The 16,248-nt window shown below is 45.4% G+C and overlaps 1 protein-coding gene across 3 annotated transcripts in view; it reads left to right on the top strand.

The window, feature by feature from the left end:
* Positions 1-16,248, top strand: part of smc4 (structural maintenance of chromosomes 4) — a 78,979-nt gene that overhangs the window by 53,054 nt on the left and 9,677 nt on the right. For all 3 annotated transcript variants that reach the window (XM_085990410.1, XM_085990409.1, XM_085990411.1), the window contains exons 15-17: positions 1,994-2,073; positions 9,725-9,877; positions 15,248-15,374. In XM_085990410.1, the coding sequence (XP_085846536.1) occupies positions 1,994-2,073; positions 9,725-9,877; positions 15,248-15,374 (360 nt within the window). The remainder of the gene's footprint in view (positions 1-1,993; positions 2,074-9,724; positions 9,878-15,247; positions 15,375-16,248) is intronic.

The raw sequence follows: 16,248 nt of genomic DNA, 5'->3' as shown, positions 1-16,248 counted from the left end.
GCAACTGCCCTCTGGAGTGGTGTGGAGCTGAGAAGCACCCCTGCTCCTCCTGGTTCCATGTCAAACTTTAAAAAAAAACTTGCCTTTGTGGAGATGACCTGCTTTGATCAGGGCAGCCCTATTTCCCTGAGGGATCATAATACAGGCGTTAGGCCCATCATTAGCATTTTCGAGGGGCTTAGTGCCTGTTTTAAGTGGTCACTCGGACACTTGCGAAATGGGCACATCCCTTGCTTGACACCATTTGTAACGGGGAAGGAGATGGAAGTGTCTCCATCGCTGGAACTAACATTACATCATGGAATTGTTTGACCATTTCAATTAATTTGTCTGGACACCCAAACTTGGAGACAGTTTTCCAGAAACCTCTGATGACCTGACAAAGGCAATTTATCAAAGACACAGTAGAGATCTATATTTTGCTCTCCGCCTTTTTCTTGGAGATGTCTGCCTCTTCCCTTTCTGAACCCACATTGACTGGTGGGACTTTTTCAGCAATGTGTTGAATGATGCGATTTAAGCATCACTCTGCAAGGATCTTCCCAGCAATGATAAGTAAAGAGATTCCCCGGTGATCATCATCAGATAATATTATTTCCCTTTTCCTTGTAGAGGTGGACAATTGAAGCATCCTGGGGATCTTTTCTGAGCACCACACAGAATGAAAAAGTTAATTGAGGCATTTGGCTAAATAGTCGCCCCTGGCTTTGTGTATATCAGCTAGGATAGCATCAGAACTAGGTGTCTTCCCATTTGAGAGCAACCAGGTGGCCGGTGCAGTCTCTGATATAGTAGGTTCTTTTGCAGTGATATCGTTTATGGCACACTGAGGCAGCTGATCTCATCACTGATGGCTTATTTCTTATTTAGAAGGTATTTGATATGGTCAGCCTGTCTTCGGGATCTAAATTTTGTCTGAGAAGAGTGGTTGCATGAGTGCTCTTAACAGGGTGAAGCCACTAGATTGTGGGTCATATACTGTCTTGAGCAAATTCTTTGTCACTCTGATCGGCATAGGACTGATACATTTGTTCAGTTTTTACTTAGGTAAAAAAGCCAGAAATTATTTTTTCAACTTATCAGTTAAAAGGGAATGGATTAATGGAAAATACCATTCATGAGGTCAGTGGCTACACGTTAACCCATAATTTGAAAGGGGTGGTGGTGGGAAATGGATCAGAAAAGCCAGCATTGGAAGCCAGTATCCTGCAAACAACTAAAATGCACACGCCAGGCTTCAGAGAGAGAGAGAGACCTGAGAACAGTGATTTCAAACACACAAAATAGGTTTAATTTGATGTGAATTAGATACTTATTTGTTATTATTGTTAGAAATGTTATTTTAATACTATATATTAAGGTTACAGTGAAAGCAAGATCGCAACCAGGGTCATTTTGAAAAATATATTTTGAGGAATTTCATTGGTTCCCCTTCTCCAAATAGCTAGTTTATTCGTTCCTGTTACTAATTCTTCCTTGGTAATTTTAATAACTATTTGCTACTTGTTCATTGGTAGCTTTTTTACATGTTCATTGATGCAATCAAACATTTACGGACAGGATATGTTGCTCTTTTTTATATAAATATATATGAATATTGAACCATGCAAGTTCATACTTTCAAGTGTGAACACTTTCTTTCATACTGAGATTAGATGCAATACTTTCTATCATGTAGGAGAACTGCAGAATTGTTTTTAATTACACAATGTGTTAAACTCAGTCATGATACATGCTAAATCTAGTATAACATAAATGTTTATATTCTTCTCCATGGTTTACCTCTATCAGGTGCTTGGTTATGTGCCTTCCAGTCTATACACTCCCTGCAACCGTGATTGACTAGCAATTTTATTAAACTTGAGTAGCTATAATAGCATTAGCGAAAAGCTATTACATGAACACCAAAAACAAAGAGAGCTTGTTAAGTTTAAAAACTATTACATTTAATTTCAGTGCAGATCAGTTGTCTTATAACTCCATCTTGCTTTAGGTACCATGACTGGTGGCGGAGGAAAAGTAATGAAGGGTAGAATGGGATCTTCATTAGTTGTTGAAACTACTCCGGAAGAGGTAAGTCAGCGCCCAAAAATTCCTTAGTACACTGAGCATAATTGTCCAATGTTCCGTGTTGGGGGAGAGAGGAGGCAAAGAACTCGAGCATTCCTGGTGATCGCTAACAGCAGCGAAGTGCTTCAGCTATGTCGCCCATGACTGCATTACTGTTAACTCCACACTCCTATAGTTTGGTCAATTTTCTAACCCGTTTCTCTGATACAAGCATTTGCAGTTAAAACCAAAAATTTATTTTTGAAGATCAGTATAACCAAAACTAGAATGGAGAAATTGACAATGCAAAACTTAGCTTTGTACTTTTTCAAACAAAAATCTAGTTCTGTGGTGTTTTCTATAGGGCCATTTTTCCACATACAGTAGGATAATGCATGTCTGAGTCAGAAGGTTATGGATTCAAGCCCCACCCCAGAGACTTGAGCAGATAATTCAAGCTGAGAGTGCAGTGCTGAGGGAGTGCTGCACTGAGGTGCTGCCTTTCAGATGAGACATTGAACCAAGGCTCATCTACCCCCTTAGGTGGGATTAACAGGTCCCATGGCATTATTCAAAGAAGAGCAAGGTAGTTCTGCTGGTGTCCTGGCCAATATTAACCCTCAACCAACACCACTAAAGGTAGATGATCTGGTCATTGGCTGTAAAGCACTTTCAGACATCCTGAGGTCGTGAAAGGTGCTATATAAATGCAAGTCCATTCATTCCTTTTCTGTTCAGCCCAATACCACACAAGCTGTAGAAGTTTATAGCGTGGAAGGAAGCCATTCGGCCCATTGTGTCTATACTGGTACTTTGCCTCGAATGAAACCGCTTCCTGAGTTTAAAACTGTTCCTAGTCTCTCAGTTTAGTTTGAAGTAATTTACCTTCTCCATTCTGTTTACTATTTTGCATGCTTCTTGTAAGATCACCTCTCAGATGCTTCCTTTCAAGGCTGAAAGTTCAAATTTCTACATTCTTTCCTCCAACATTAGTATCAGCCTCGTGGCTCTTCTCTGCACTGCTTCCAGCACTGGAGTATCTTCCCCTGGGTCTAGGTGATCAAAACGTAACGTAGAACCTGTCCCCATCCCCTCCAATCCCTGGTACAACTTTTATGACAACTGCCTCTTTCTTATCCATTCCCTAGATTTACCCTGAATTCCCACAGCTTTGAGCTTAATTAGTAGCCTTTCTTGTGAATCTTTGTCAGATGCCTTTGAATATCTAATACGATAGCAAAATACTGCGGATGCTGGAAATCCGAAATAACAACAGAAAACGCCGGAGAAACTCAGCAGGCCAGGCAACATCCGTGGAGAGGGAAACATTGACTCTGTTTCCCTCTCCCACGGATGTTGCCTGGCCTGCTGAGTGTCTCCAGCGTTTTCTGTTGTTATTTTGAATATCTAATTGTTTTCCACGGTCCATTTGGGATGTCACTGACTCAAAGGAGTCAAAGAGGTTGGTCATGCAGATCTTCCCCATCTAAATTATTATTCACTGCTGTTTACTCAGCTTTTGTTGTATTTTATTTTGATCAATTCCATTAATTTACATGGGGTTGAAGTAAGACTAATGGATCTGTAGCTGCTTGTGTCTGTTTTGTTGGCCTTTTTGAATATGGGCACTATATTAGCCTGTTTTTATCCACTGTCACCCTAGTGTCCAGTAACACACTCACAATGACTGTCAATGTCTCACCAATATTCTTAGTCTCTCTTCAGTATTCTGGGATAAATGCAATATATCCCATGGGATTTATTTGTTTTGAACTTTCCTTAACCTATCTAGGACTTTGGTATACTGATTCAATTATTTTTGTTTTTAAAAATCAGTAATCCAATGGTCACATCTCACTAATCCAGGAAACATGAATCCTATGAATACTTGACAACATAAAAGCTGTCTGGTGTATATGTGCTTCTTATCATTGTCAGGAAAGGCTTGCCCCTAATAGAAACATAGGAGCAGGAGTAGGCCCTTCGAGCCTGCTCCGCCATTCAGTATGATCATGGCTGATCCTCTATCTCCATACCATATTCCCCCTCTCTCTCCATACCCCTTGATGCCTTTTGTGTCTAGAAATCTATCTACAGGAAACTTTCGTTTAACCAGAGGTTAAATGTCCGGAAAGCTCTATCTACCGGCAAAATTCAGGAGCCGTTTCCTATAAGTTTTTTTACTTCTCGTTGCTTTTTTTTCCCCGTCAGGCTTTGCAAGGTCTAGCTGAAGCTGTTGCTTAGCTACAGAGACGCTTTTAAGCTGCGGCTGACTGTTTTGAAGCTGTTGCTAAGCAACAGGGTTTGTTGATTCACACGGAGCTCAAAAGCTCCGTATGTTTTAACATTAGCGCTGGTTTCTACGGCAGTTTTGATGGTACGGCACCAGCTCGGTCCCGTCAGTGCCGGATACCAGAAAGTTTCCTGTATCTCCTTCTTAAATATATTCAGTGACTTAGCCTCCACAGCCTTCTGTATTAGAGAATTCCACAGGTTCACCACCCTCTGAATGAAGAAATTTCTCCTAATCTCAGTACTAAATGTCCTACCCCATATCCTGAGACTGTGACCCCCCCAGCCAGGGAAAACATCCTCCCTGCATCCAGTCTGTCTAGCCCTGTCAGAATTTTAAACGTTTGAATGAGATTCCCTCTCATTCTTCTAAACTCTAGTGAATACAGGCCTAGTCGAACCAATCTCTCCTCGTACGACAGTCCTGCCATCCCAGGAATCAGTCTGGCGAACCTTTGCTGCACTCCCTCTATGGCAAGTATATCCTTTCTTAGGTAAGGAGACCAAAACTGCGCACACTACTCCAGGTGTGGTCTCACTAAGGCCCTGTATAACTGTAGGAAACATATAGAAACATAGAAGATAGGAGCAGGAGTAGGCCATTCGGCCCCTCGAGCCTGCTCCGCCATTCAATGAGATCATGGCTGATCATCCAAACTCCGTACCCGGTCCCTACTTTCTCCCCATATCCCTTGATCCCTTTAGCCTTAAGAAATATATCCAACTCCTTCTTGAATATATTTAATGAATTGGCCTCTACTGCCTTCTGTGGTAGAGAATTCCACAGGTTCACCACTCTCTGGGTGAAGAAATTCCTCCTCATTTCTGTCCTAAATGGCCTACCCCTTATCCTTAGACTGTGACCCCTGGTTCTGGACTCCCTGACCATCAGGAACATCCTTCCTGCATCTAGTCTGTCCAGTCCTGTCAGAATTTTATAAGTTTCAATGAGATCCCCCTCTCATTCTTCTAAACTCTAGCGAGTACAAGCCCAATCTCTCCTCATACGTCATTCCTGCCATCCCAGGTATCAGCCTGGTGAATCTTCGCTGAACTCCTTCCATGGCAAGAACATCCTTCCTCAGATAAGGCGACCAAACTGCACACAATACTCAAGATGTGATCTCACCAAGGCCCTGTATAACTGCAGCAAGACACCCTTGTTCCTGTACTCAAACCCCCTCACTACGAAGGCCAACATGTCATTTGCCTTCTTAGCCGCCTGCTGCACCTGCATGCTTACCTTCAGCGACTGGTGCACAAGGACACCCTTGCTCCTGTACTCAAATCCTCTTGCAATGAAGGCCAACATACCATTTACCTTCCTAACTGCTTGCTGCACCTGCATGTTTGCTTTCAGTGACTGGTGTACAAGAACACCCAGGTCCCTTTGTACATCAACATTTCCCAATCTATCACCATTTAAATAATACTCTGCCTTTCTGTTTATTCTACCGAAGTGGATAACTTCGCATTTATCCACATTATCCTGCATCTGCCATGTATTTTCCCACTCACTCAACTTGTCTAAATCACCTTGAAGCCTCTTTGCATCCTCCTCACAACTCAATCCCACCTAGTTTCATGTCGTCAGCAAACTTGGAAATATTACATTTGGTTCCCTCATCCAAATCATTGATGTATATATTGTGAATAGCTGGGGCCCAAGCACTGATCCCTGCGATGCCCCATTAGTCACCGCCTGCCACCCTGAAAAAGACCCATTTATTCCAACTCTCTGTTTCCTCTGTTAACCAATTTTCACTCCATGCCAGTATATTACGCCCAATCCCATGTGCTTTTAATTTTACACACTAACCTCTTATGTGGGACTTAATCAAAGACCTTCTGAAAATCCAAATACATCACATCCACTGGTTCTCCCTTATCCTACCAGTTACATCCTCAAAAAACTCCAGTAGGTTTGTCAAACACGATTTCCCGTTCATAAATCCATGCTGACTCTGTCTAATCCCATTGATATTTTCTAAGTGTCCTGTTATCACATTCTTTATAATAGTCTCTAGCATTTTCCCTACTACTGATGTTGGGCTAACCGGTCTGTAGTTCCGTTTTCTCTCTCCCTCTTTTTAAATAGTGGGATTACATTTGCCACCCTCCAATCTGCAGGAACTGTTCCATAATTTATAGACTTTTGGAAGATGACAACCAATGCATCCACTATTTCCATGGCTGCTACTTTTAGTACTCTGGGATGCAGATTATCGGGCCTTGGGGGTTTATCGGCGTTCAGTCCCACTAATTTCTCCAGCACTTTTTACTAACACTAATTTCCTTCAATTCCTCCTTCTCACTAGACCCTTGGTTCCCTAGCATTTCTGGGAAGTTATTTGTGTCTTCTTCCGTGAAGACAACCAAAGTATTTGTTTAATTGCTCTGCCATTTCCTTGTTCCCCATTATAAATTCTCCCGTTTCTGATTAAGGGACCTACATTTGTCTTCACTAATCTTTTTCTTTTTACGTACTTGTAGAAGCTTTTACAGTCTGCTTTTATGTTCCTTGCAAGTTTACTCTCATACTCTATTTTTCCTCTCTTAATCAATCTCTTGGTCCTTTTTTGCTGAATTCTAAACTGCTCCCAATCCTCAGGCGTGCTACTTTTTCTGGCAACTTTATATGACTCCTCTTTGGATCTAATACTATCCTTAATTTCTTTTGTTAGCCATATTTGGGCCGCTTTTCCTTTTGTGTTTTGCGCCAGAAGGGAATGTATAACTGTTGCAATTTATGCATTCGTTCCTTAAATGTTAGACATTGCCGATCCACCGTCATGCCTTTTAATGAAGCTCCCCAATCTATCATAACCAACTCTCTCCTCATACCTTCGTAGTTTCCTTTATTTAGATTTAGGTCCCTAGTTTCGGATTGGACTACTTCACTTTCCATCTTAATGAAGAGTTCTATCATGTTATGGTCACTCTTCCCTAAAGGACCCTGCACAACAAGATTATTAATTAACCCCTTCTCATTGCACAATACCCAATCTAGGATAGCCTGTTCCCTAGTTGGCTCCTCAATGTACTGGTCTAAAAAAACATCTTGTACACACTCCAGGGATTCATCCTCCACAGTATTATTGCTAATTTGGTTTGGCCAGTCTATATGTAGATTAAAGTCTCCCATGATTACTGTTGTACCCTTGTTACATGCATCTCCAATTTCCTGTTTGATGCCGTCCCCTACATTACCACTACTGTTCGGAGGCCTATAGACAACTCCCACCAATGGTGCCCCTTGGTGCTTCTTAGCTCCACCCAGACTGATTCTCATCTTGATTTTCTGAGCCAACATCTTTTCTCGCTATTGCTCTGATTTCATCTCTTACTAACAAGGCCACCCCACCTCCTTTTCCTTTTTGCCTGTCCTTCCTAAATGTCAAATATCCTTGGATATTCAGCTCCCAACCTTGGTCACCCTGCAGCCATGTCTCCGTAATCGCAATTATATTGTATCCGTTTACATCTATTTGCGCTGTTGATTCGTCTACCTTATTACAAATGCTTCGTGCATTCAGATACAGTGCCTTTAGATTTGTCTTTTTAACAAAAGTTGTACTATGGCCCTTTTGTCTTATTACCATTTTTTCTTACCTGGACCATATTTGTTAGTGCAATCTTTTGTTTGTACACTCTGTCCCTTCCTGACACAATTGGGTTATCCTTACCCCAATCACTTTCCTGCACTGCTTCCTTGTCTTTTCTCTTTAGCATTCTAGAAATCTCCTTCGGGACTCAAGCTCTTGGCTGCAGAGTACAGTGTCTATCCCCCTACCTATACTTTCCCCTATCACTACCGCATTTCTTTTTGCTCCTCCTTCTTGAATAGCTCCCTGTACCACAGTGCTGTGGTCAGTTTGCTCATCCCCACTGCAGTCCCTGCTCTCGCCCACGCAGAGAGTAAGAACCTCGTAACTGTTGGACAAGAGCAAGGGCTGAGGCTCCTTCACCACTACTCCTTGATTCCCCATATCTGTCTCGCTCATAGTCACACCCACCTGTCCTGACCACGGACCAAATTTGAATTAATTAATCTAAGGGGTGTGACTACCTCCTAGAACACAGTGTCCAGGTAACACTCCCCCTCCCTGATGTGTCGCAGTGTTTGAAGCTAGGATTCCAGCTCATCAACACAGAGCCGAAGTTCTTCAAACAACCAACACTCACTGCAAATGTGGTCGCCGTGGATCTCAATGGTGTCCACCAGCTCCCACATGTTGCAGCAGTAACACATCGCCTGCTCTGCCATCTCTAATGTATTTAATTAATTAAGTGTTTAAGTTTTGAACGTTTAGTTTTTAATCCCGGCTCTTAATTTAAGCCAATGCCAAAGAAAAAGAGAGAAACACTGACCCACCAATCACTTTCCTGTGATGTCACTCGTTTTTGTTGTCAGGTCCGCTGCCTCTGCTCTCGGGCCTTCCTCTGCCGCGCTCTTTATTTACTCAGCCTCCGCTCTCACTCCCTCTCAGGTCTTCCTCTGCCACGCTCTTTATTTACTCAGCCTCTCACTCCCTCTCGGGTCCGCTGTCTCCGCTCTCGGGCCTTCCTCTGCCGCGCTCTTTATTTACTTAGCCTCCGCTTTTGCTCCCACTCAGGTCCACTACCTCTGTGGCAAAAACCCAAGTGGTGATAGAAAGAAAACTGGATTATTGAGTTACTATTGTGGCTGAAGGACAACTTTGTTGTACAACAAATGTAGCTGAGTGAATTAGCAAAATTGTACTTGTGAACTTGCAGTTAAGGGGTGCTTCACTCTCGTGATGCAGAGTAATCCTTTCTGCACTGGGAATGCCAACTGGGGACAGTAAACTATTGCCAGTCATCAATTTATGCTGCTACAGTCACTACACCTGTATTCCAAATCGAGTGGAATTCTACAACAGCCCAATGATCTATCAAGTCTAGATATAAGAGGCTAGAAATTCATCTTGGGTAGTGGCATAAAATGGGCAGTGTCTGATCAGCCGCCTGTTATATGGAGCGCCTGATGTTCAGTTCCATTGACTGTAGTGGAACTGAATATCAGGCGCTGCGTATAACTGACGGCTGATCCAATGCAGCTTGTTTTGCACCACCGCCCGAGATGAATTTCTAGGCCAATTACCTTAGGCCAGTCAATCAAGTTCAGTAGCGATCATCTTAAATGATCCAAGATTGTATTTCTTAATTTTAAGAGCTCTTAATTGTGGCAATCTCCTTGAACTGCCACAGCTTTGCATCAACCAGCAATCTTTGCAAGCAGTACCATGATGGGTTTGTAGAGGAAAGTGTGTTAAACTGGTGTCCATCAAATAAATACTGTTCAGTTTTTCTGTGTTCTTAAGCTGCTCAAACTAAAGTTTTTCTTTTACAAAAAAAATAGATGGGCAAAATGGAGGCTAAATTGCAGAAGGATTTAGCAGTGGCACAAAAATACCAAGAACAGAAAAGTCATTTGGAAGAAAAAGTGGTTACGGTGCGGCAGAGCATTAGGGAGATGAAAAATAAGTTTGAAAAATACACAGCAAGCATTCAGGTATGTAACTCTGAAATACTTGTATTTTCTTAGTATATTTGTGAAATGGTTCCTTTTAAAGTACCATTGGATCAACAATTACAATACAGTAACTGCATGGCAAAGAATGGCATAACTTTAGTATGGAATCTAATTCCATGTTGCCACTATACATACCATTTATATTGTACTAGCTGGGGAGCCCCGCGTTGCGAGGGCAATTTTGGGGCGCTTGGTCTCCCTGCCCCTGTGTGTGTCCCCTCTCCCTGTCATGTCCTCTCCCTGTCCTATCCCTCCCCTGTCTCCCTCCCCTCGCCCACCCGCTCCCCTCCCCCCCCCCGCTCGCCTCCTCACCCTCCCTCCCCTCCCGTCTCCCTCCCTCCCTCCCCTCGCCCACCCCCACCCCTCCCCTGTCTGTGTCCCTCCCCCGCTCCCCTCTGTCCCCCTCTCCGGCCCCTCCCCCTGCCTACCTGAGGTCCGGTGCCGTTGCCAGAGCGGGAATGCTGAGCGGCGGCCGGTGCCGGGAGTGGGCTCTCGCGGCCGGCGCATGTGCGGCCGGCGCGAGCGCCCCGCGATTTCCAGAGGCTCGCCCGCCCCCGCGATTTCCCGAGGCTCTCCCCGCCCCCCCCCCCCCCCGATTTCCCGAGGCTCCCCCCCCCCCCCCCCGCGATTTCCCGAGGCTCGCCCCCCCCCCCCCCCCCCCCGCCATTAAATTGTTATTTAATTCCCTAACACATCATTAAAATATTTACCTTAGTTCCCTAACACACAGAAAGTGTGGGGGAAAAAATTTGGCGTTTGGTCTCCCTGCCCCTGTGTGTCCCCCCTCTCCCTGTCATGTCCTCTCCCTGTCCTATCCCTCCCCCTCCCTCCCCTCTCTCCCTCCCTCCCCTCTCTCCCTCCCTCCCCCCTCTCTCTCCCTCCCTCCCCTCCCCTCTCCCTCCCTCCCCTCTCTCCCTCCCTCCCCTCTCTCCCTCCCTCCCCTCTCTCCCTCCCCCCCTCCCCGCTCCCCTCTCCCCCTCCCCCTACCTCCCCCGCTCTCCCTCCCCCGCCCTCCCTCTCTCCGGCCCCTCCCCCTGCCTAGCGCCTGAGGTCCGGTGCCGTTGCTGAGGTCCCCCGCGCATCGCGCGGCTGATGGATGGCCGATGCGGGCGGGCAGCGCATGCGCGGTCAGTGCGAGCGGCCCGCGGGAGCCGGCAAGGCCGTTAGCGAGCGGGAAACTTCGGGCGGCGCGCCCGCGCTCCGTCCGCGACACCTGAGAGGGGGAAGTAGAGAGAGACAGAGAGGGAAGAGGAGAAGGAGAGAGAGGGAAGAGGAGAAGGAGAGAGAGAGAGAGGGAAGAAAGAGAGAGAGAAATTTTTTCAGCTTCAGGCCCCGAGTCCCCCCTGCGCGAGGGTGAGGAGGAGGGGGGGGGGGTTGCTAAACACAATATAAAACTCAAATAAATTGTTAATTAATTGCCTAACACATAATTGAAATATTTACCTTAGTTCCCTAACACACAGAAAGTGTGGGGGGAAAAATCGTGGAAAATCAAGATGGTGGCCGCTCACCTCGGTTCAGAAGGATAAGGCCCGCCCACACACGCACCGATTGGTCAACCGGTCAGGTCACCGAAGCGTAGGATTGGTCAATCGTCGAGTCACTCGACAGAGCCCCGCGTTGTGAGGGCAATTTTGGGGCGTTTTGTCTCCCTGCCCCTGTGTGTCCCCCCTCTCCCTGTCATGTCCTCTCCCTGTCCTATCCATCCCCTCTCTCCCTCCCCTCCTCCCCTTCCCCTCCCTTCCCTTCCCCTCCCCTCCCCCGCTCCCCTCCTCCCCCCCCGCTCCCCCCCTCCTCCGCTCCCCTCTGTCCCTCTCTCCGGCCCCTCCCCCTGCCTAGCGCCTGAGGTCCGGTGCCGTTGCTGAGGTCCCCCGCGTATCGCGCGGCTGATGGACGGCCGCTGCGGGCGGGCGGGCAGCGCATGCGCGGTGAGTGCGGGCGGCGCATGCGTGGTCAGTGCGAGCGGCCCGCGGGAGCCGGCAAGGCCGTTAGCGAGCGGGAAACTTCGGGCGGCGCGCCCGCGCTCCGTCCGCGACACCTGAGAGGGGGAAGCAGAGAGAGACAGAGAAGGAGAGAGAGGGAAGAGGAGAGAGGGAAGAGGAGAAGGAGAGAGAGGGAAGAGGAGAAGGAGAGAGAGAGAGAGGGAAGAAAGAGAGAGAGAGAGAGAGAGAAATTTTTTCAGCTTCAGGCCCCGAGTCCCCCCTGCGCGAGGGTGAGGAGGAGTGGGGGGGGGTTGCTAAACACAATATAAAACTCAAATAAATTGTTAATTAATTGCCTAACACATAATTGAAATATTTACCTTAGTTCCCTAACACACAGAAAGTGTGGGGGGAAAAATCGTGGAAAATCAAGATGGCGGCCACTCACCTCGGTTCAGAAGGATAAGGCCCGCCCACACACGCACCGATTGGTCGACCGGTCAGGTCACCGAAGCGTAGGATTGGTCAATTGTCGAGTCACTCGACACTCAACTGTAGGAAGACCTCGACGTCACACGGTCGCTAATGAGATGCTAATGAGCGGAACGCTGAACGTTTTTGGGATACCGCGGGCGGGATTTTTGTCCGGCCGAAACGTAAATACGCCGATGACCGGTCCGGAATCGCAAGCTTTCTTTTGAGGCGACGCGCGCGTCGGTACGCTCTGTAACTTCCAAACGTATAGAGACCAGGCGGACAGACAGACAGACATCGGGACAGACAGAAGAGCCGCTTTATATATATAGATATGCTATATACCACCAATCCAATGGGAAACATTACATGTCGGTCTTGAAAAGAAATGTGGTGGAATTATGTGATTTGGCTTCTTCTTATAAATGATGCATCTTTTTATAAGTTTTTTTAGTTACAGTAAATTTATGCTGGGATTCATGTTCCATCTTAACTGCAGAAAATCAGTTTCCATAATTTCTACTAAGTATATTCTGTTGCACAATGCTGCTAAGCTCCTTGTACAAGATCAATTTCAACAACAACTTGCATTTATACAATGTGTTTAACTTAGAAAAACATTCCAAAGTGTTTGAGATGAAATTTTTTTTTAAAAATTCAAAACTGGATTAAGAACTCCAGTGACTATGGTGGTTGAGGCACATCCACTATGGACTTTTATTTTGGTTGTGCTTTGATGTATAATGTAAATATAATTCACACCGGAGGTACATATGAGGAATTTTTTTTTTTAATTTAGCCCTATGGAACTCTTTCATTTCAAAGCTCCCTTTGTGCCAGGGAGCTATTCTGCTAACTTCAGCTGCAGGTTTGTTGGGAGGAGCTTTGGCTGCTAGCTACTGCCTTCTTAACTTGTACTTATTTCAGTTTGGCATCCATGCTAATCGCAGATATGGAGCAGCTTCCTGATATGCCTGTGACTGGTTAGTGGAGTGGTTTCCTGTTGAGGGAAATGTTTCATGGGTGATGTAGCAGGAATGGTGCATCTCTATTGAACTCGAGTTCCTACCATATAGAACATCTATCAATTTTATTATACATTGGGTGTAGGGAAGAAACACTTCATAATGACGCAACTACCTTTCCTATGATCTCAACAGTGGGTTAATGAGGACATTTTTTTTTAACTATCTGAAGTCAACAGTGCATCCCACTGAGATATCATCCCTCTGTTGCAAACTATTGCCCCATCTCCAACTTCCCTTTCTTCGCCAAAGTCCTTGAACGTGTTGTCGCTTCTCAAATCTGCCCATCTTTTCCCCAATTCCATGTTTGAATCCCTCCAATCTGGTTTCTGGCCTGGCCACAGTACTGAAACAGCCTTTGTCAAAGTCACAAGTGACATCCTATGTGACTAACCGTGGTAAACTATCCCTCCTCATCCTTCTCGATCTGCCTGCAGCCTTCGACACAGTTGACCACACCATCCTCCTCCTCCTCCGTCGTCCAGGTGGGTGGAACTGCCCTAGCTTGGTTCCATTCTTATCTATCTAATCGTAGCCAGAGAATCACCTGCATTGGCTTCTCTTCCCACGTCTGCACCGTTACCTCTGGAGTCCCCCAAGGATCTATCCTTGGCCCCCTTCTATTTATCATCTACATGCTACCCCTCAGCGATATCATCTGAAAACACGTCAGATTCCATATGTATGCCGACAACATTCAGCTCTATCTCACCACCACCTCTTTAGACCGCTCCACTGTCTCTTAATTTGTCTCACTGCTTGTCCGATGAGCAGAAATTTCCTCCAACTAAATATTGGGAAGATTGAAGCCATTGTCTTTGGTCGCCGGCACAAACACTGTTCCCAGACCACCATGTCCATCCCTGGCAACTGTATTAAGCTGAGCAAGACTTGCTGACCTTTACTAGCTCCCGATCCGACAACACCTCACTTTTAAAATCCTCATCCTTGTTTTCAAATCCCTCCCTGGCCTCACCCCTCCCCATCTCTGTAGCCTCCTCCAGCCCTACAAGCCTTTGAGATCTCTGCACTCTTCCATTTCTGGCTTCTTGCGCATCCCTGATTTTAATCACTCCACCATTGGTGGCTGTGCCTTCAGCTGCCTTGGCCCTAAGCTCTGGAATTCCCTCCCTGAACCTCTCCGCCTCTGTACTTCTTCTCTTTTAAGATGTCTCCTTCTGTGGCTCGGTGTCAAATGTTTTTATTAATATCTCTCTTGTTAAGTGCATTGGGAAGTTTTCGTTGATTAAATGTGCTATACAAATGTAAGTTGTTGTTGAGGTGACAATAAGAGGACCCCATCTACCCAATCAGTGTTGAGCTGAGGCACGATGCTAGATAGCAAAGTCTTGGAATATAGTATTCCTGGATGCTGAGCCAGAAGAAATTCTTCAAAATCTAGTCCCTACCAGATCTGGTGCTAGCAGCTGACTGGCACTTCAGCAGCAGTCTATACAAGTCACACTGCAAGCATCTGGAATAAGCTGCACCCTACTCGAACGAGGTAACTGCCAGAACCTAGCTGGCATACTGAAATATAGCCCATAACATCAGTGTGGATGCCACTGCTTGGAATCGGTCATCAGGGCATTCCACAGCCCCAGTCAATTAGTGAAATTCACTCACTACCATATCTACCATGTAAACTCTATACAATGCCTATAATTTAGGCTAGAGTAATCAAAAGAATCATTACAATTTGAGAAGAGTTATGCGATTTGATGTCTATCGGAAAGCATTTTAAAGGTCAGCTGAACTGACTTGTTGAGAGTCAACAGTTCTGGCCCAAAGCAATTGGTGATATGAAGGGTGCTGGACTTTCATCTTTGGAAAACTGTGTGTGCAAAATGCTGTCACTTGGAGAATGATTAGTTAAGCAATGGGTTTGCATAGATTTTTGTTCTGTTTTATGTACTTGTTTAATTTAGGGCCTGACTGAGCAGGAAGTTCACTTGACAATTCAGGTGAAGGACTTTGAAGCAAATGTGGCAGCAGCAGCTCCTGATCAGAACAAACAGAAAGAGCTACAGAAAACATTAGACGCTTTCAAGAAAGGTTAGTGCTTTTGTATCCATCGCTATATATTTTTTCTCTTGTTTGAAGCTTTGCGAGTTGGAAAAGTCACAATGTAGGTGACAGATACTCAACAGTTGATAAGTAACATCAATTATGTAAACCTCTAACTACAGCCATTTGTGATTTTTCTACTCTAATGCAACATGCCATCTGCAATCCCACTCGACTGAGCCTTTTTCTGTACCAAAGGCATAATTAATTATTTCCAGGATTCATTTTCTTTAAGTTTTTGGTGATAGGTTAAAGTTCTGAAAACAAATCACACAGCAGTATTTAACAGTGTAACTTTTTATAAAATTTTTCTTCATTGCAGTATCAAACACACACTGCAAGAGTTATCAGCTGGGTAAATCACTAGTGTTATTTTTAAAGGTTTTTTTTAAGTAATTGGGCACTCTACATAATGCATGGAAGAGTAGTAAAATCTGAATCAAAGTATTAAGGCCATAAATCACACTGACTCTAATAATGCTCCTATTGTTAGAAACTCAGCCAATACCTCCGCACTACCACGTTGTACCAGCCGTCACATATAACGGGCAAATCGCATTCACGCGAACGTGCCCGCTATAAGCGGTGGGACTGTATCTCATTCCTTAGTCATTTTGATGGCAGTGAGACTTGGGCATTAAAAGCCTAGAAATTCGGATGCGTAGCGCCCTTACCATACTTCTAGCGCACGCACATTTGGTGTGCAACCATGCTCAGTGCATCATGATGTTGAATGCCCAGTTAGGATGCTGTTATTCTGCGCCAGTCCGCCTTTCCCTCGGTCTTTGAGCCACCAAGACAAACCAGAAGGTGGCTTCTGGGCAACAAGGGCTATCCCTTGGCTACCTGGCTCATTCCTCCG

Source organism: Somniosus microcephalus, chromosome 6 (assembly GCF_052327205.1).
Source record: "Somniosus microcephalus isolate GS21.2 chromosome 6, FLI_Smic_1.0, whole genome shotgun sequence".
NCBI lineage: Eukaryota > Metazoa > Chordata > Chondrichthyes > Squaliformes > Somniosidae > Somniosus > Somniosus microcephalus.
Note: the sequence above shows the minus strand (reverse complement) of the source record. Positions and strands in the feature narration are given on the sequence as shown.